This window comes from Bos javanicus, chromosome 19 (genome assembly GCF_032452875.1).
Source record: "Bos javanicus breed banteng chromosome 19, ARS-OSU_banteng_1.0, whole genome shotgun sequence".
Lineage (NCBI taxonomy): Eukaryota > Metazoa > Chordata > Mammalia > Artiodactyla > Bovidae > Bos > Bos javanicus.
In genome coordinates, this window is record NC_083886.1 from 37,310,858 (window position 1) to 37,324,761 (window position 13,904).

The following is a 13,904-nucleotide window of genomic DNA, read 5'->3' on the forward strand; positions in this document are numbered from 1 at the left end:
ACCTGGCCCACCAGTGTGAGCACTTCACAGTTGTCGTGGGTGCCGTGTCATGCCATGAGCATATTTAGTTGGTAGCCCCTGCTGTCTGCCTCCTATCAGCAGCCCTTGTCCACCATATTTAGCCAAAGTTTTGGTAAACTCATCTTCCCCTGAGTGCCACACTGCTGGGGCTTGGTGTGTATGGACTCTCTTGTGTGCCTGTTTTGTGTACCTATTCTGGGATTACTTTGGTGGGCGGGGGTCTTCACTGCAGTACACAGGCTTTCTCTAGTTTTGGTGCCTGGGGACTTCTCTCCAGCTGTAGTGCATGGGCTTCTCCTGTTTCAGAGCACGTGGGCTTCAATTGTTGTGGCCCACAGGTTCAGTTGCCCAGCAGCATGTGGGATCTTAATTCCCCCGACCAGGCTCAAACCCGTGTCCCCTGTGTTGGAAGGCGGATTCTTAACTGCTGGAGCACCAGGGAAATTCCAGGGAAATTCAGGAACTTCATTTGCAAGAAGGCTTACAGGAGACTTCTGTGAGAGAAGATGAGGGGGTTTTTTTGAGGTTGAGATCAGAGTCCAGAGACAGTGGGGTAATTCCACAAGCCCCTGTGGGACTAGGACCCATGAGACTAAAACCAGGAGCTGCCTAAGGAAGCAGGAATCCCGGAGTCCTTGGCAGGGCAGGAGCCTAGAGTCAGGACCCCCACCCCTACACAAGATTTCTGAGAAAACAAGAATTACAGTTTAATCCTTTGTAACAGTCCTATCCAACAGAATTTTCTGTGATGACTGTCCAATATGGTAGCCACCAAACACATGACATGTGACACTTGGACTATAGATGGGAGGCTGAGGAACTGAATTTTTAAATTTTATCATTAATTCCTATGAAGTCATTTACATGAACTCAATACTGTTGAAGGGTGCAGTTTTATAACTTTCTGTACAGCCTTGACACTCCTGGAGGAGGAGAAGTGGTGGTTATGGATGTTCAGGAGGGGCTTGGCCATTAGGGGCCCTCAGCCTTAAGCCAAATGGTTAAAATATATATGTCACCCTGGAAAGAATATGGTCACTAAAGTCAGACAGACCCAGGATCCAGACAGATCCTGGCTCTTGGGCAAACTTGCCCTTTAAATGTTTAATCCTTTAGACATTAAAGGATTAAGGATTAAACTGGACAACAAATGTAAAGTGCCGATCAGAGTTGTTCGCACCTGGGGACTCCCTGGTGGTCCAGTGGTTACCAGTGCTTTCACTGCTGGGGTCCCAGCTTCAATCTGTGGTGGGGCAGTGAGATCCCACAAGTCCCGTGATGCAGCAAAAAAAAAAAAAAGGACTTCCCTGGTGGCGCAGTGGATAAGAATCCTCCTGCTTATGCAGGGGACACAGGTTCAATTCCTGGTCCAGGAAGATCCCACATGCCGCTGGGCAGCTACGGCCGTGCGCCACAACTTCTGAACCCACATTCTAGGGCCCGCGGAGCCACAACTAACGAGCCCGGGTGCTGCCACTACTGAAGCCTGTGCACCCAGAGCCTGTGCTCCACAGAGCAGACCCCGCAACGAGAAGCCCACGCACCACAGTGAAGAGTAGCCTGTGCGCGCCACGACCAGAGAAACCCGCTCACAGCAGCAAAACCTCAGTGCAACCAAAACAATAAAGAAGAAAAAAAAATTTTAAAGGGGTCCCTGAAGGAGCAGCATTAGCAGCCCTTGAAATCTTAAAAAAAAAAATTGTTCCTGCTCAAATGCCCACCTCTTCTCTTCTAGCACCGTGCTCCCCCACTGCTGGAGGTCCTCACTTCTACCCCAGGCCTTGTCTCTACTTCTTGGGTGTTCACACAGAAAGAAGACAAAACAGTCACCTTCCTCTGCCAGATCTGGGTGTGTGCCTCACACCAAGACAGAAAACAAATGATTGGGGTGGGTATATCATCATCCTGTCAGGTCTCTGGCGGCATCCTGAAGACTTGAAAAGGACAGGAAACACCCAGATACCTCATCTCACCTCAACAGATGCGCTGGGAAGAGGTCCTACCAATGGGAGGGTCCAGTCCTCAAAATGTTGGGAATGAGGCCTGTTCTCCCCTTGTCTGGGAGGCCAGGGTGTGGCTGGAGACCTGGATGCCAGAGCTCCACATCCTAGGATAAGCTGGGGTAGAATACGGAGACTCCATCACAGCCCTAGAATAAGAGCTAGAGAGGAGGGAAGGAGAGGGTTGTGGGCTGCCCACCTGCCACCCCTACCCTCTCCCTTGGGCATTGCCAGCTGGAGGGTTAAGCTTCCTTCCTCCTAACACACCGCTTGAGTGAGGAGTGTCGCTTGACCTCAGGGCACATTCCAGAATGAGGTCACAGCCAAGAATAGGACAGGGGAACCCTGCCCTCCATACTGACTGTATTAATCACTCCCAGAGCCAGAGAGAGACTTCAGACTCCTTGGAGAGGTGGGAGGAGGAGGAGGGGACAGTATCAGGAAGCAGAGCTGGGAAAAAGGAGGGAAGACCCCAGAGGAGCCCCTTCACACCCTCGAAGTTGTCCTGTGCACCGCCTGGCCCTTGGTCCTAGGGCCATTTGTTCATCCAGCGAATCCTTCTGGAACTCTGTGAGCTGGGCCCACAGGCCTCCCAGAGCCCTAAACCGTGACTCTGGCCAGGAAACAGTGCAAGTGTAAAGGGAGACAGAAACTCAGAGTGTTTGTGCAGCCTGGGGACAATGGAGGCACCCAAGGAGCTGAGTCCTGAAGGATGAGTAGGCTCAGGAATCTAGGCCATGACTGCTCTTGCGTGTGATAGAAATAACCACGTGACGCGTAGGATCATATGCATGGGGTGGTGTGCATGAGGCTGACGAGAGGCAGGCTCTTTGGAGACATTTGAGTTCCTGATGGGATTCCACACTGCCCAGCCCAGAGCTGTGTGTGTGTGTGTGTGTGTGTGTGTGTGTGAGAGAGAGAAACAGCATAGTGTGAGCACAAAGAGCCTAGAAATCAGACTGCCTTGGTTCAAGTTTTGGCTCTGTCCCTTAATGGCTGGGTGATCTTGGGCAAGTTTCTTATCCTCTCTCACCTCAGCTTTCCCACTTACAAAACAGCTTCTGTCTCCCACGTTTGTGATGGAGATGACAAGAGAAGACACCCAGGGCCTGTACTGTAGTAACCACCCACTCGATGCTGAAGTTACAGAAGGACAGCTGGACACAGGGCATCCTCCTCAGCCTGAGGAAATTGCGATGTGGCTGTGTGTTTATTCTCCCCCTTTCTTCATCAGGTTCTGCCCCTACTCCCCGCTCTCTGGCCTCACTATCCAGGGGATGACATCAGACTATGGAGCAGCTGGGCAGACAATGGAACGGAGTGTCCTCGGAGATCAGAGGTGCTGGGGGAGGCAGAGGGTGGAAAAAGCCAAGCTGCCATGCCCCAGAGGCCTCAGGGCTGGTCTGGAGACAGCCAGCACCAGAACAAGCTTCTGAAGAGGCAAATGGAGAGACCAGAGGAGGATTGCAGGGGGTTGGGGGGTGCAGGACAGACAACAGATGCTAGGAGGGGAGGAATGAATGTCCAGTGTAGACAGGAAAGCAGGTGAATCTGACTTCAGACCTGAAGGAGGGCTCAATCCCCCTATGTCCTGGGGCCAAATCTCCCAGTGGGGCAGCCTCTCGAGGTCATCTGGCAACCAGGCCCTGGGACTTCAGTTCATCCTGCACTGAGCACCTTTCAGAAGTCAGTTCCTGTGTAAGCAAGACACACAGACTGGTTTCAAGGACAGAAAACAAATGCCATGTGGTGGGTCCACAAGGACGATTGACTGTATCCCACCCTTTCCCCAAGCACCGATGTTTTACAAATCCCAAACCAGCCTGTGTGAAGCAGTCAGTTCTGAGCAGCAGAATACAATATTTGAGACGATATGGTCTCTGAGCCTGCAAAAGCCGAAATCTGGGTGGAAGAGCAAGGGGAGGGCTCAGGTCTTGGGGGCCTGCTCTCAGCCAGGGAGCTGCTGAGGGCATGGAGGGGCCCAGGGGCAGCATCTGTGCCAGGTTCTGTTTTCTAGGCTTTGCAGTTTGACACATAGTAGGGTTGAACTCCCCAAGTCTCCATGGTGTTCTGTCCTACAGATGAGGAAACAGAGGCTCAGAGAGATGGCAGATATGTGTCAGAGCCCAGATTCCGCCTTAGGTGGGTCTGACTCCACAGGCTGGGCCTTCTCACCCTGCCAAGGTGGGGCTGGAGTGTGACAGGGACCCTAAGTCTGTGGCTATGTGTCAGCAGCGAGCCTGTGAGAGGAAGCCTGAGATTGGACCCCTGAATCTCACACCTCCACCACATAGTCATGGGGCTCAGCCCCACATCTATGCAAGTGGAGGGAAGTGGGGAGGTGACAGATGCTGGCATGTGGGCGCTTGCCCCCTCAGATTCGAAGGTGACGTGCTATTATTAGGGCACCTCGACCTAGAAGCAGGTACAATAGTGTGTCCTCACTCTGAGGGAGAGTGAGGAGCCAAGTCCTCACCCAGGTTTCAAGACCTGCATGGGTGGGTCCTGAGCCTGTGCTCACACCTTCTTGGTTAAGTTCTGTGCTCAGCATTTTCTTGGTGGTGACTTGAGAAGCTCCCATTCCTCTGGCCTCTCTTCTCTCTCAAGGAGCAGCTTGTCTTCTTGATCCCAACCCCTCCTTATTGCAGGGAATTATCTCTAAAGAGGGATTGGCCTGACTAGGCTGAACTGAGCCTGAATTCTTCGTTTGGGCTGTGGCCCGGAAAGACCAGAGAAAGGCAAAGGGATCCGGTGTCCCTCGTGCTGAGCTGGCTTCCAGCCTAGGGGACAGACAAGCTGGGGTCATGCCCTGGCTGCAGGCTCCTGAGCACATCTCTGGGAAGGGGAGCTGCCAGGAGCCCCTGAGACCAAAGGTACTGCTGCTGCAGACTGGAAACCTGATCACATGCTCTGAGCACCCAAGGCTTTGGGATCAGCCTTACCCAGAGACCCCTCTAGGGAGTCACAGCCAGACAGAAAGGTCCCCCTGCCCACTCCTGTCTCCTCCACTTTCACGCCCCTAAATTCATCACCAGTGGGGTCTGGAATCCACCATGACCCACTGTGCTATTGTGAGGGGGCGGGGGACTGAACTGAGTACAAAGCAGAACACCTGGGCTTCCACCCCATGCCTTCCTGCCCGAGTTCCTGGCTGAGTCACCTGGCCTCAGCTCTCCTGTGCCTAATGCACAAAGCTTCAGTGAGCACCACAGTCAGGAGTCATGGAGCTGCAAAATGAGCCAAGTGTTAGCAGTGTCTCTCCATCACTCAAATGGGATCCAGTTGGCTAGATTCCCCTGTGCTCCCCCCAAGGTAGGTCACCAAAGCAAATGACACTGCCCACCACTTCCCTCTCCCACCTATACATTAGCCCAAGTGACTCACACAGGAAGGGCTGTGGATACTATGGGCTTTTAATTGGTATCTTCCCCCTACATTTGAGGAAGAAATGAGAATGCCCCACAATGATCTTCTTCAGCTTTGGAGGGGCATGGACATAATGAAGGCTGAGGAGGATTGAAGAGGGGTAGATGAAGAGCTGACAGTGGCTTTCTCAAGTCCTAAATCTAGTAGTGGGGTAGCAGACTTGTCCTGGAAGTCCCGAAACAGAAATCAACAAGCTGCCACATCCTCAGACTGGCCCTCCCAGTCCTCACCTGGAGTCTCCCTCCAGGTCCCTGCAGCTCCAGAGACTACCACCAGATGGGAGCATCGAGCAGCATTCCTTTCCCTTCCCAAGCCTACCTCCCGGTCTTCCTCTTCTTTCACCAACCCACTTCCCTGCCTTGCTTTTCCTCTTCCTTTATTTCTCTTCCCATCAGAACAGATCCTGGGGCTTCTACTGACTTTATGTCTGAGGAAGCGAGGGGCAACTGAGAGCTCACTATCTGTTGAAGGGATCTTTTGCCAGCTGGGAGCTCCAGCCATTAATCTGCTGCTGGGAGAGCCCTGGGATCTGGACATTCGTGTTCAATCACTGTGAGCTGGGCAGTAGCTAACATCTCTCTGTGGTCCTGGCACCTGGCACCCAGTAAGTGTTCAGAAAACGTCCACTGACTTGGACTGAATAAAACTGAATCAATAAATCAATAATCAATAAACCAATCAATAAACCCAGGGAGAAGAAGCATGACAAACATATTCTGCTTGTGCTGTGGTGGCCTCAGAGACTGCTAGGCCAACATGATCAAAGCACAGGCTGGCCACCACCCAAAGGACTTGCCTGGCAGCCTCCACTTAAGGCAAGCTGTGCACTGGGCTGGATCCTGCCTCCTGCTTCCCGCTTCCCACCACCCTCACCATGAGGTGGTCTCTGTTCATAGTGCTCTGGAGGGCTGTGGGGAGTTTATGCAATTAGTTCCTGGGCCCTCCTTTCTATCCCCACCTACCTTTTTAGCAAACCAATTCATTCAGTTATTCCTGTGACCATTCTGCAGCCAGCCACCATCTCTAGAATCCTGCCTGGGAGTCTGGCTGTGGGCAGGGAGTCTGGGAGAGCCAGGGGAGGGAGTAGTCAGCCAAAAGAAGATAACAAAGTCAGAGGAGACTGGCCATCAGGAATAACCTGCAAATGTAGGTTGGCTTCTTTTGTTCCCCCCCTCCCGCCCCCGCCCCATTATCAAGCCCAAAGAATAGAAGCTGATTTAAGATCCTCTGGTGGCTTTTTTCTGATGCATTGACCTCTATTCCCCTGTTGGCCTAAGACTGTCTAATCTGACCTTGCCCAGTTTGCTGACTGAGGGGCACCAGGAACGGGTAAATAGAAGAGGATCAGAAAGAGGGCTGGGGAGAGGCAGAGGGCTTCACTGCAAGCCTGGGAAGTCCTTGAGGACATCGCAGGTTTTCTTGTGCATGACCTCACGCAGCTTCCGAGCCCGCCGGGTGCTCGAGGCTCCCACAAAGCTGTCGGGCCGCAGCACGGCCATGCCGCCGTCCACCTCGCCCATGATGATGAGCGGCGCCTCGCCCACTGTCACGTTGGGGCAGGGGCAGGTCCAGTCCATGTGGAGCAGAGTGACCTCCAACGGCTCCTGGCCCAGGAACTTGAGGCCCATCTTCTCATCCTTTAGGACCTCGTCCACAGTCACCAGGGCACGGCCTGAATCGGGCTCCTCGGTCAGCTCGGAGATTCGGCCCAAGATAACAAAGTCACTCCGACAGAAGCTGGTGACAAGCTTCTGCCTTGGCTTGCAGGCCCGGCAGCGCTGGTTCCCCCGAGGGAACGGGCAGGACTCCTCGCAGTCCTCACGGCTCTCAAAGTTGTTGCCGTTGCCCTCGCAGCCGCCATAGACAAAGGACTGGCACTGGCCTGTCTGGCTGTTGTAGGCCCAGCGGGGCACATAGGCCTTGCAGGGCCCCTGCAAGGCAGGCAGGCTGCACATGGCCAGCGACCCACTCATGCAGGCCAGCATGCAGGCCTCATAGGTCTCAAAGTGGTTGCGGTTGCGGTGGCAATGGCCGAAGGTGAAGGTCAGGCAGTTGTTGGCTTGGGCGTCGAAGTACCAGCGGGTCTGCTCCTCACCGCAATCGTCGCTGTCAGGGGGTTTCAGGCACTCAGCTGCGGGGAAGGCCGTGCCGTTGGGGCTACTCTCTGCGGTGGCTGAAGCCTGACCCCCACTGACCACCGACAGTGGGAAGTCAGCACGCAGGACGCCAGCAGCGTTGCGGGCTGTGCAGGTGTAGATGCCAGCGTCCTGGGGCTGGGCGTTGTAGATGACCAGCTGGGCGATGTTGGTGACCACCACGTTGCCGCGCACATGGTTGGGTCTCATGACCACGTTCTCCCGGTCCTCCAGCTGTTTCTCCCAGGTGATCTCAGGCCGGGGTCGGCCCACCACATCACAGAGAAAGCTCACCGTCTCACCCACAGTGACTGACTGGTGCGCAGGGTGGTTGAGCAGAGCTGGGGCCGTGGCATCCAGCCCAGGGGTCTCTGGAGGAGCCGTGGTGGGATGCACAGTGGTCTCGGGGGGTGAGGGGCTGGTGTTGGGCCAGGTGAAGTGATAGCGGCAGGTGACGACAGCCAGCGTGATACCCTTGGAGCAGGCTTCAGCGTCCATGTAGCAGCGGTTATAGTAGGTGAGGCCATCCGAGGCGCAGGTAAAGCTGGGCTCCTTCTCACAGCGATCTCTGCATTTGCACACTGGCTGGCCATCCCAGATGTCACATTCAGAGCCCTGCTGCAGACACATGAAGTGGTCGCATGTGGCCTCCTTGGGCATGCCCACGGGGCCCTTCTTCCCCTTCACATCCATGTAGCGGGCCGCCACGCAGCTCTTGGTCCCACACACGTTGGGGCAGCACTTCTCATAGGTCTCACACTCCTGGGGAGAGCCAGATGGAGAGGTCTGAGCAAGGAGAAGGAAGAGAGCACAGGCTTCCCCCAACTTCCCCCATGGTTTACAGGGAAGGGAACTGATATGTGCTCACCTATCATGAGAAAATCATTTTGATATAATAACTAATGTATTCGTAGCACCCACTTTTTGCCAGGCCTTCTTCTAAAAATGTTTACAACTGTCAACTTATCTCGTGCTCATTACAATGGGTATAACCATCATTCTCACTTCACAGGCAATGATAACTGAGGCACCGAGGGATAAGGTAACTTGCCCAAGGTTGCACACAGCTAGCAGTGTGGGAAGAGGCAGATCACATACTCCATGAGGAAAAGTCTTCCTACTACCATGAGATGAAATGAGAATGTGAAGACTAAGCGAGGTGACATTCAAGCCCTCAGAGCTGGGAACTGGTGGGAAAGGACTTCAAGCTCCAGGTGGTGGGATTCAGAAATGAGAGTTTTTTGTCTGCAACTTATCATTCCCACAGTGAGGTGTCACCTGGAACAATGGAGCCCGCCTTTGTGTCTTTTCCATTGGGAATGCCCTGGCCAAATGCTAAAAAGGAAAAGTCAGACACTGCTGGGACAGCTGTTCAAAGCTGTGCTTGTGCACAAGACATGCACGTGTACACACCAGGCAGCTCTCATGTTGGCCCCTGTTCATCCAAAGCCTAGAGGAAGGGCGGGCAAGACAGGCCCAGGACATCAGGTCTCACCACTGTGGGCTGTGCTAGTTCCAACATGTGAGACTTTGCATGGGGAAATCAATAGCAAAAAAAAAAGTCCCCTTGTGTGGCAAAGGTCAGCCAGGCCGTCATCGAGGACTTGCCAGGCTGTAATTCCTTCTGATTCTCTGTGGAGCCATGAAAGGCATTAGTCTAATTCCTCAAAATTAGCAACATGCTCTAGGGCTGACACAAACAAGGATTTCACGTGGTGTTTTCTCCAGGATGTGGGCAATGCCCCTAATCCTGAGCCCTGGTCATGGCTCTGTGAGCCGCTCCCCACCAGGGCCGGCCTCATGCGGCCGCATCAGCTGAGGGCTGCATGGAGCCTGCCTGCTAGACTTGTTTACTGTTTTTCCCTCTCGGCTCAGAATGGGGACTTTGTTTTGCAGCCCTTGCTTGGCATAGGCTTCTAGGCCACACCAGGGAGGCTCTAGGGCAGGGATGGACAGATTTCAGAGCCGGGTTCTGAAGGAGAGGGACCTAGTGGGGGTGAGGGCAGGAGGGGGCTGAGCAGCAGGAGAACCTGCTCCTTGCCCGAGCATCCCTCGGTTCCTTGAAGACTCTGGCCTAGGAATCTCCTTCTGGACTTGGAGGTCCATGAAAGACCAGGTGCTTGGGGAAAGGGAAAGGTACTTCTGGGCACAGAAAACCTGGAGGGAATTTTCAGAACAGTTTTTGCTTAAGGGCTCAGAATGTATCCATAGGCTAAATCCCCAGCCTCACAGAGGAGCTTCTCCCCAAGACATAAAATCAGCCAGAGTCTCACTGTCTCCAAGCCCCACCTGATTTATCAGGCCAGGCTGTGCCCCTGAAACAGCCTTGCCTACAAATGTAGCCAACCAACCGCCTGACCTCAGCCGGATAGGAACACTTTTCCACCCTTACCCAGGCTTTATCTTCCTTTCCCTCAGCTCCCCCATTGCTCATGAACAGTGAAAGGCTGGGATTGTCCCCTGGGCTCTCTGAGGGACAGGCCACTCTCTCTAGGACCAGTCTGTGCTCTCATAGGTTATGTACATTTGGCAGAGGGAGCACCCTGGTGATGCCCAGACAGGCCCGAGCCCAGCAGCTGCCAGACTGTCAGGAATTACCTCTGCCTAGGCAGGTGCCAGGTACTAGCACGCGCTTCACCCTGGGAGAAGTAACAGAAACAACCCTTGAATGCAGGAGCAGGGAGAGAATTGTCCTAGAACCAGGTAGAGCCAGGCCTGCCCTGAGCACTGGGAGGATTGGAGGATCACAGGTTGGAACCTAGTCCACTTCCCTCTCGCAGACACCCAGAGAGTCTATTCAGATCCACTCCTGCCCACCCTCCCCATCAGCCTGCACTGATCTCGGGGTCAGGGTCCTAACCCCAGAGGTGGCCCAGAGGCTGGATGAAGCATCAGCTCTGTGGTCAGATGGATGCGGATCTGACCTCCCTGGCCCTGGAGCCTTGTGCTTGTCCTGAGTTTCTCTCTCACCTGTTGACAGGGTGCGGGTGGGTTGTGCCAGTCTCTCTGATGTGCCTGGCATAGCACTGGCTCAGAGCAGCCCTCAGCAGACCTGAGAACAGGAATCTGAGGATTTCCAGTTCCTGAGAAATTCCCACATCACGTCCATCTCTTCTTCCAGGCCTCGAAGTTAAGACATCGCACCCTGTTTATGTCCGTGTGGCCCAGGGGCCAGATTCTTTCCCGTTTTGAGTCGTTCTCACCACCCAGCTCCCACTCTGCCTTGCCAACAAGACTGCTTGGCCTGGCTCAGGCCTCCGGGTTCACACTCACCTGGTCCGTCTCACACTCCCGCTTGCAGGTGCTCTGGGCATCCACCCAGAGGTTGGGGTTCATGTCGTTGGGACAGATGCCGGCGTGAGAGTATCGGAGGGGTGGCAGGGCCAGGCCTCGAGGGGGCACCCCAAGCAGCAGCAACAGCAGGGCTGCCCCCTGCCCCCAGCGGGACCAGGAACGGCAGCCCCGCAGGGCCCACATGCTGAGGTCTGCAGCGGCCAGAGACCTCCCCTGAGAGGACGCCAGGGCTGGGCCCCTGGGCCTTCTGCTCCTCAGGGCTGCAGACACCTGCCCTGCCGACCCCAGTGGGCCTCCGTGGGCTGCTGCGGCTGCTGCGGCTGCCTCCACCGAGTCTGTGGAGTCCGCCAGGCTGCGGAGCCTCAGATAAAGGGAGCTCCCTCTCCGGAGTGTGCCGGGAGAGGAGCCGCACCGGGGCCAGAGCCTGGATTTATGTCCTGGGCGCGCCACCCGAGTGGGAGCGAGCTAACCTGACGCCTGTCACAGGCAGGCTGCCGGCTCCTCTGTCCTGTGGCTGATCACAGACTTGTTGCAGAAAAAAAAAAAGCTGGAAGCAGTTTAGGCGGCGTATCTGGCACGGTGGGACACCTGCTTGTTTTTGACTCCAGGAGGCCTTTAACCCCTTCAGGGGCCAGAAGTGGCATGTGCTTTGGGGGGAGCTGGCTCCAGGACACGCCAGCTCACTGTACTACATGAAGAGGCTTGCTTCCCTTCCCCCCACCTCTCGGCCGGGCCCCCTCCTCCCGTTGGCCACCTCCGAAGAACACACACTCACTTGTTACAACGAGGGACCTGCAGCCGCAGGGTTAGCATCGCCGGCCCGATAGTACATCTGAGAGCAAATGACGTGGAAAAACAACAAGTTCACGGCCATTCCAGGGCGGGCCTGAGCAGCCTGTGCTGTGTAAGCCGACTCCCACCCCAGCACCAGGTCCCAGGGTAGGGGGGGGGCGTGCGGACAGCCCCCTATCTCTCTATCCTGGGCAGTTTGCGTCTCAAGTTCCAACTTCGGTGAATTTTCCCCAAATCATTCCAGAGACACATACCAGCTATGCTCCAGCTCCCCCAGCTCCGGGACGTATCACATTCCTGCTCCTCGACTGACACACTCCCCGCTCCAAGAGAAGCTACGTGGTCACAGTGTCTCAGGACAGTGCTGGGCAGCCGAGCTGCCTCGCTGACGACCATGAAGCCTTTGCCCAGGAAGAGCCAGTTGGCTGTCGTCTCCCCACTTTATGAAGGAGAAGGTCACCCCTGGTGAGCAGCAGTAGGATATTTCCTGGGGTCATAACGTGGGCCAGACTGTGTGCATTGTCTCATTTAATCCTCACAACAAACTGTGCCTTCGTTTTAGATTTGAGGAAAAGATAGGGTAAGCAACTTGCCCTGTGTCACACAGCTATGTGACCCCACCATTAATGCAGGGACCCTAGTTTGCAGGGCCTTTGAAATCAACCCTCCCCACCAAGCTGTCAAACTGCTGTCAAGGGGGCAACCTGACTCTAGTCTCTACAAGCTGGACAAGAAGTTTGTGAAACATCAAGGACAGTATTGAAGGAGGAGCCAGGAAAAGAGCCAGAAGCTGCCAGGGGGTGGGGAAGAGAGAGGTTACTTTTTCAAGGCCAACTGCAAAGGATTTGGGGAGCAGTAACCAAGCTGCTGTGTCCCAGGGGCAGCAGATGGTGGTGCAGCCCCAATCTTTTCACAGATGGAGATACTGAGTGCCAAGCCCGGGCCACTCTCCCCTCAGGCCAGACCTCAACCTCTAGCTGCTCTGTAGAAGGGCGTGCCCCTCCCTCCACCCTGCAGATTTTGCTTCTTCCTCTCGAGCAGGGTATTGCCTCCTCCCCTGAGCCAATTCCTTCCTGTCTGTGGGTCATTCTGCAAGATCTGTCTTTTCTGCTTATGTCAAAGAGCTAATGAAGGGTGTCAGATCCTAATCCCCTAAATTATTGGAATAAACTTCCCTCCGAGGCTGGTCCCAGTAATGAAGCCAGACAGCAGGCGACGCCGGCTGCTTTGAATTCCCTGTAATTTCATAAACCCGGGTTCCAGCTGCTCCAAGTTGGGCCTCAGCACAGCCCTTGATGAACGTGGTTTGTGCTGCCTCCTTTGATACCACAAAGGGAAATGGACAGTGACACATTTCTGAGCAGGACTTGGAAAACCTGTCACAGCCCCATTACAGGAGACAGGTATCTAGGCAAAGGAGGCTGATTTCTTGGGAGTCACTCGAGACCATTAGGAGGGAGGTGAGTGGGGAGGGCCACAGGCCAGAGGTGGGGGAGGAGAGGGGAAGTCCCCGCCCAGCCTGGTCCTATTGAGAGCTGTGGGCCTCCCCTGCCCAGGCCCCACTCCTGGCCATTCTGCTCTGAGAACTCTCAAAACAGCACTGGGGAAGAAGGGGCCCTAGTACACTCGGCTCTCCCTCTTAGCCCTTCCAAGTCTCCCACCAAAACACAGCTCAGAATAATAAATAACATCTGATCAGGGCTTGGCGCCCACACAGCACTTTCACCTACATCGTCACGCTGACCCTCACGCCAGTCCCGGAGGGAACCCATGTGTGGCTGTGAGCTCAGTTTTATGAGAGAAGAAAGCCAGCCACAGAGAGGGGAGGTGGGCCTGGCTGGGGTCTCCGGGCTCTTGCTTCGCCTCTCTGACCCCTCCTGTCCCCTGCTCTTCACACAACCCCATGCACGCTTCCAGCCCCTCCAGAAGGGCCCCTGCTGGCCGCCTCACCAGCTCAGCTTGTTTATAAGCTGCTCAGGGAGTGCTTTGAAGTCCTCTCTCCCTGGGCCTTCTCTCGCACGGTCCCTGGGTCTGGCTCCCTCTGGCTCTGCTCTCTTCATGCCCTTCTCTGGAGGGTGGTGTGGAAGCCATGCTCACCAGCTCCCTGGGACAGCTGAGGGCTCGGTTGTCTGTTCCCACACCTCCAGGCCTCTGGGGAGTGGAGACAGCGTGGGGCAGCCTGAGCAGGGCCCTGAACTGGCGGGTGTCCTCTGCCTTTCACCCTCCCCAAGGAATC

At 55.1% G+C, this 13,904-nt stretch overlaps 1 protein-coding gene across 3 annotated transcripts; it reads right to left on the bottom strand.

Annotated features, from left to right (window-relative positions):
• Nucleotides 1-5,416: 5,416 nt before the first annotated feature.
• WFIKKN2 (WAP, follistatin/kazal, immunoglobulin, kunitz and netrin domain containing 2) lies at nt 5,417-12,388 on the bottom strand. Of its 3 annotated transcripts, none has more exons than XM_061391360.1 (2): nt 11,923-12,388; nt 5,417-8,344 (listed from the first exon to the last, which is right to left on the bottom strand). In XM_061391360.1, exon 2 carries the CDS (start codon nt 8,273-8,275, stop codon nt 6,824-6,826), a length of 1,452 nt encoding a protein of 483 aa, XP_061247344.1. In that variant the 5' UTR covers nt 8,276-8,344; nt 11,923-12,388; the 3' UTR covers nt 5,417-6,823. The 3 variants fall into 3 exon arrangements, with proteins under 3 accessions (XP_061247344.1, XP_061247343.1, XP_061247342.1); XM_061391359.1 differs by lacking the exon at nt 11,923-12,388 and adding an exon at nt 11,652-11,902; XM_061391358.1 differs by lacking the exon at nt 11,923-12,388 and adding an exon at nt 10,856-11,634.
• Nucleotides 12,389-13,904: the final 1,516 nt, after the last annotated feature.

What these genes read in the sequence shown, in the direction of transcription:
- WFIKKN2 (XM_061391358.1), bottom strand. Translation starts at nt 11,059, where the DNA reads ATGTGGGCCCTGCGGGGCTGCCGTTCCTGGTCCCGCTGGGGGCAGGGG. An exon ending in GGGAGTGTGAGACGGACCAG is followed by an intron (nt 8,345 to 10,855) that starts GTGAGTGTGAAC and finishes GGCTCTCCCCAG; the next exon opens with GAGTGTGAGACCTATGAGAA.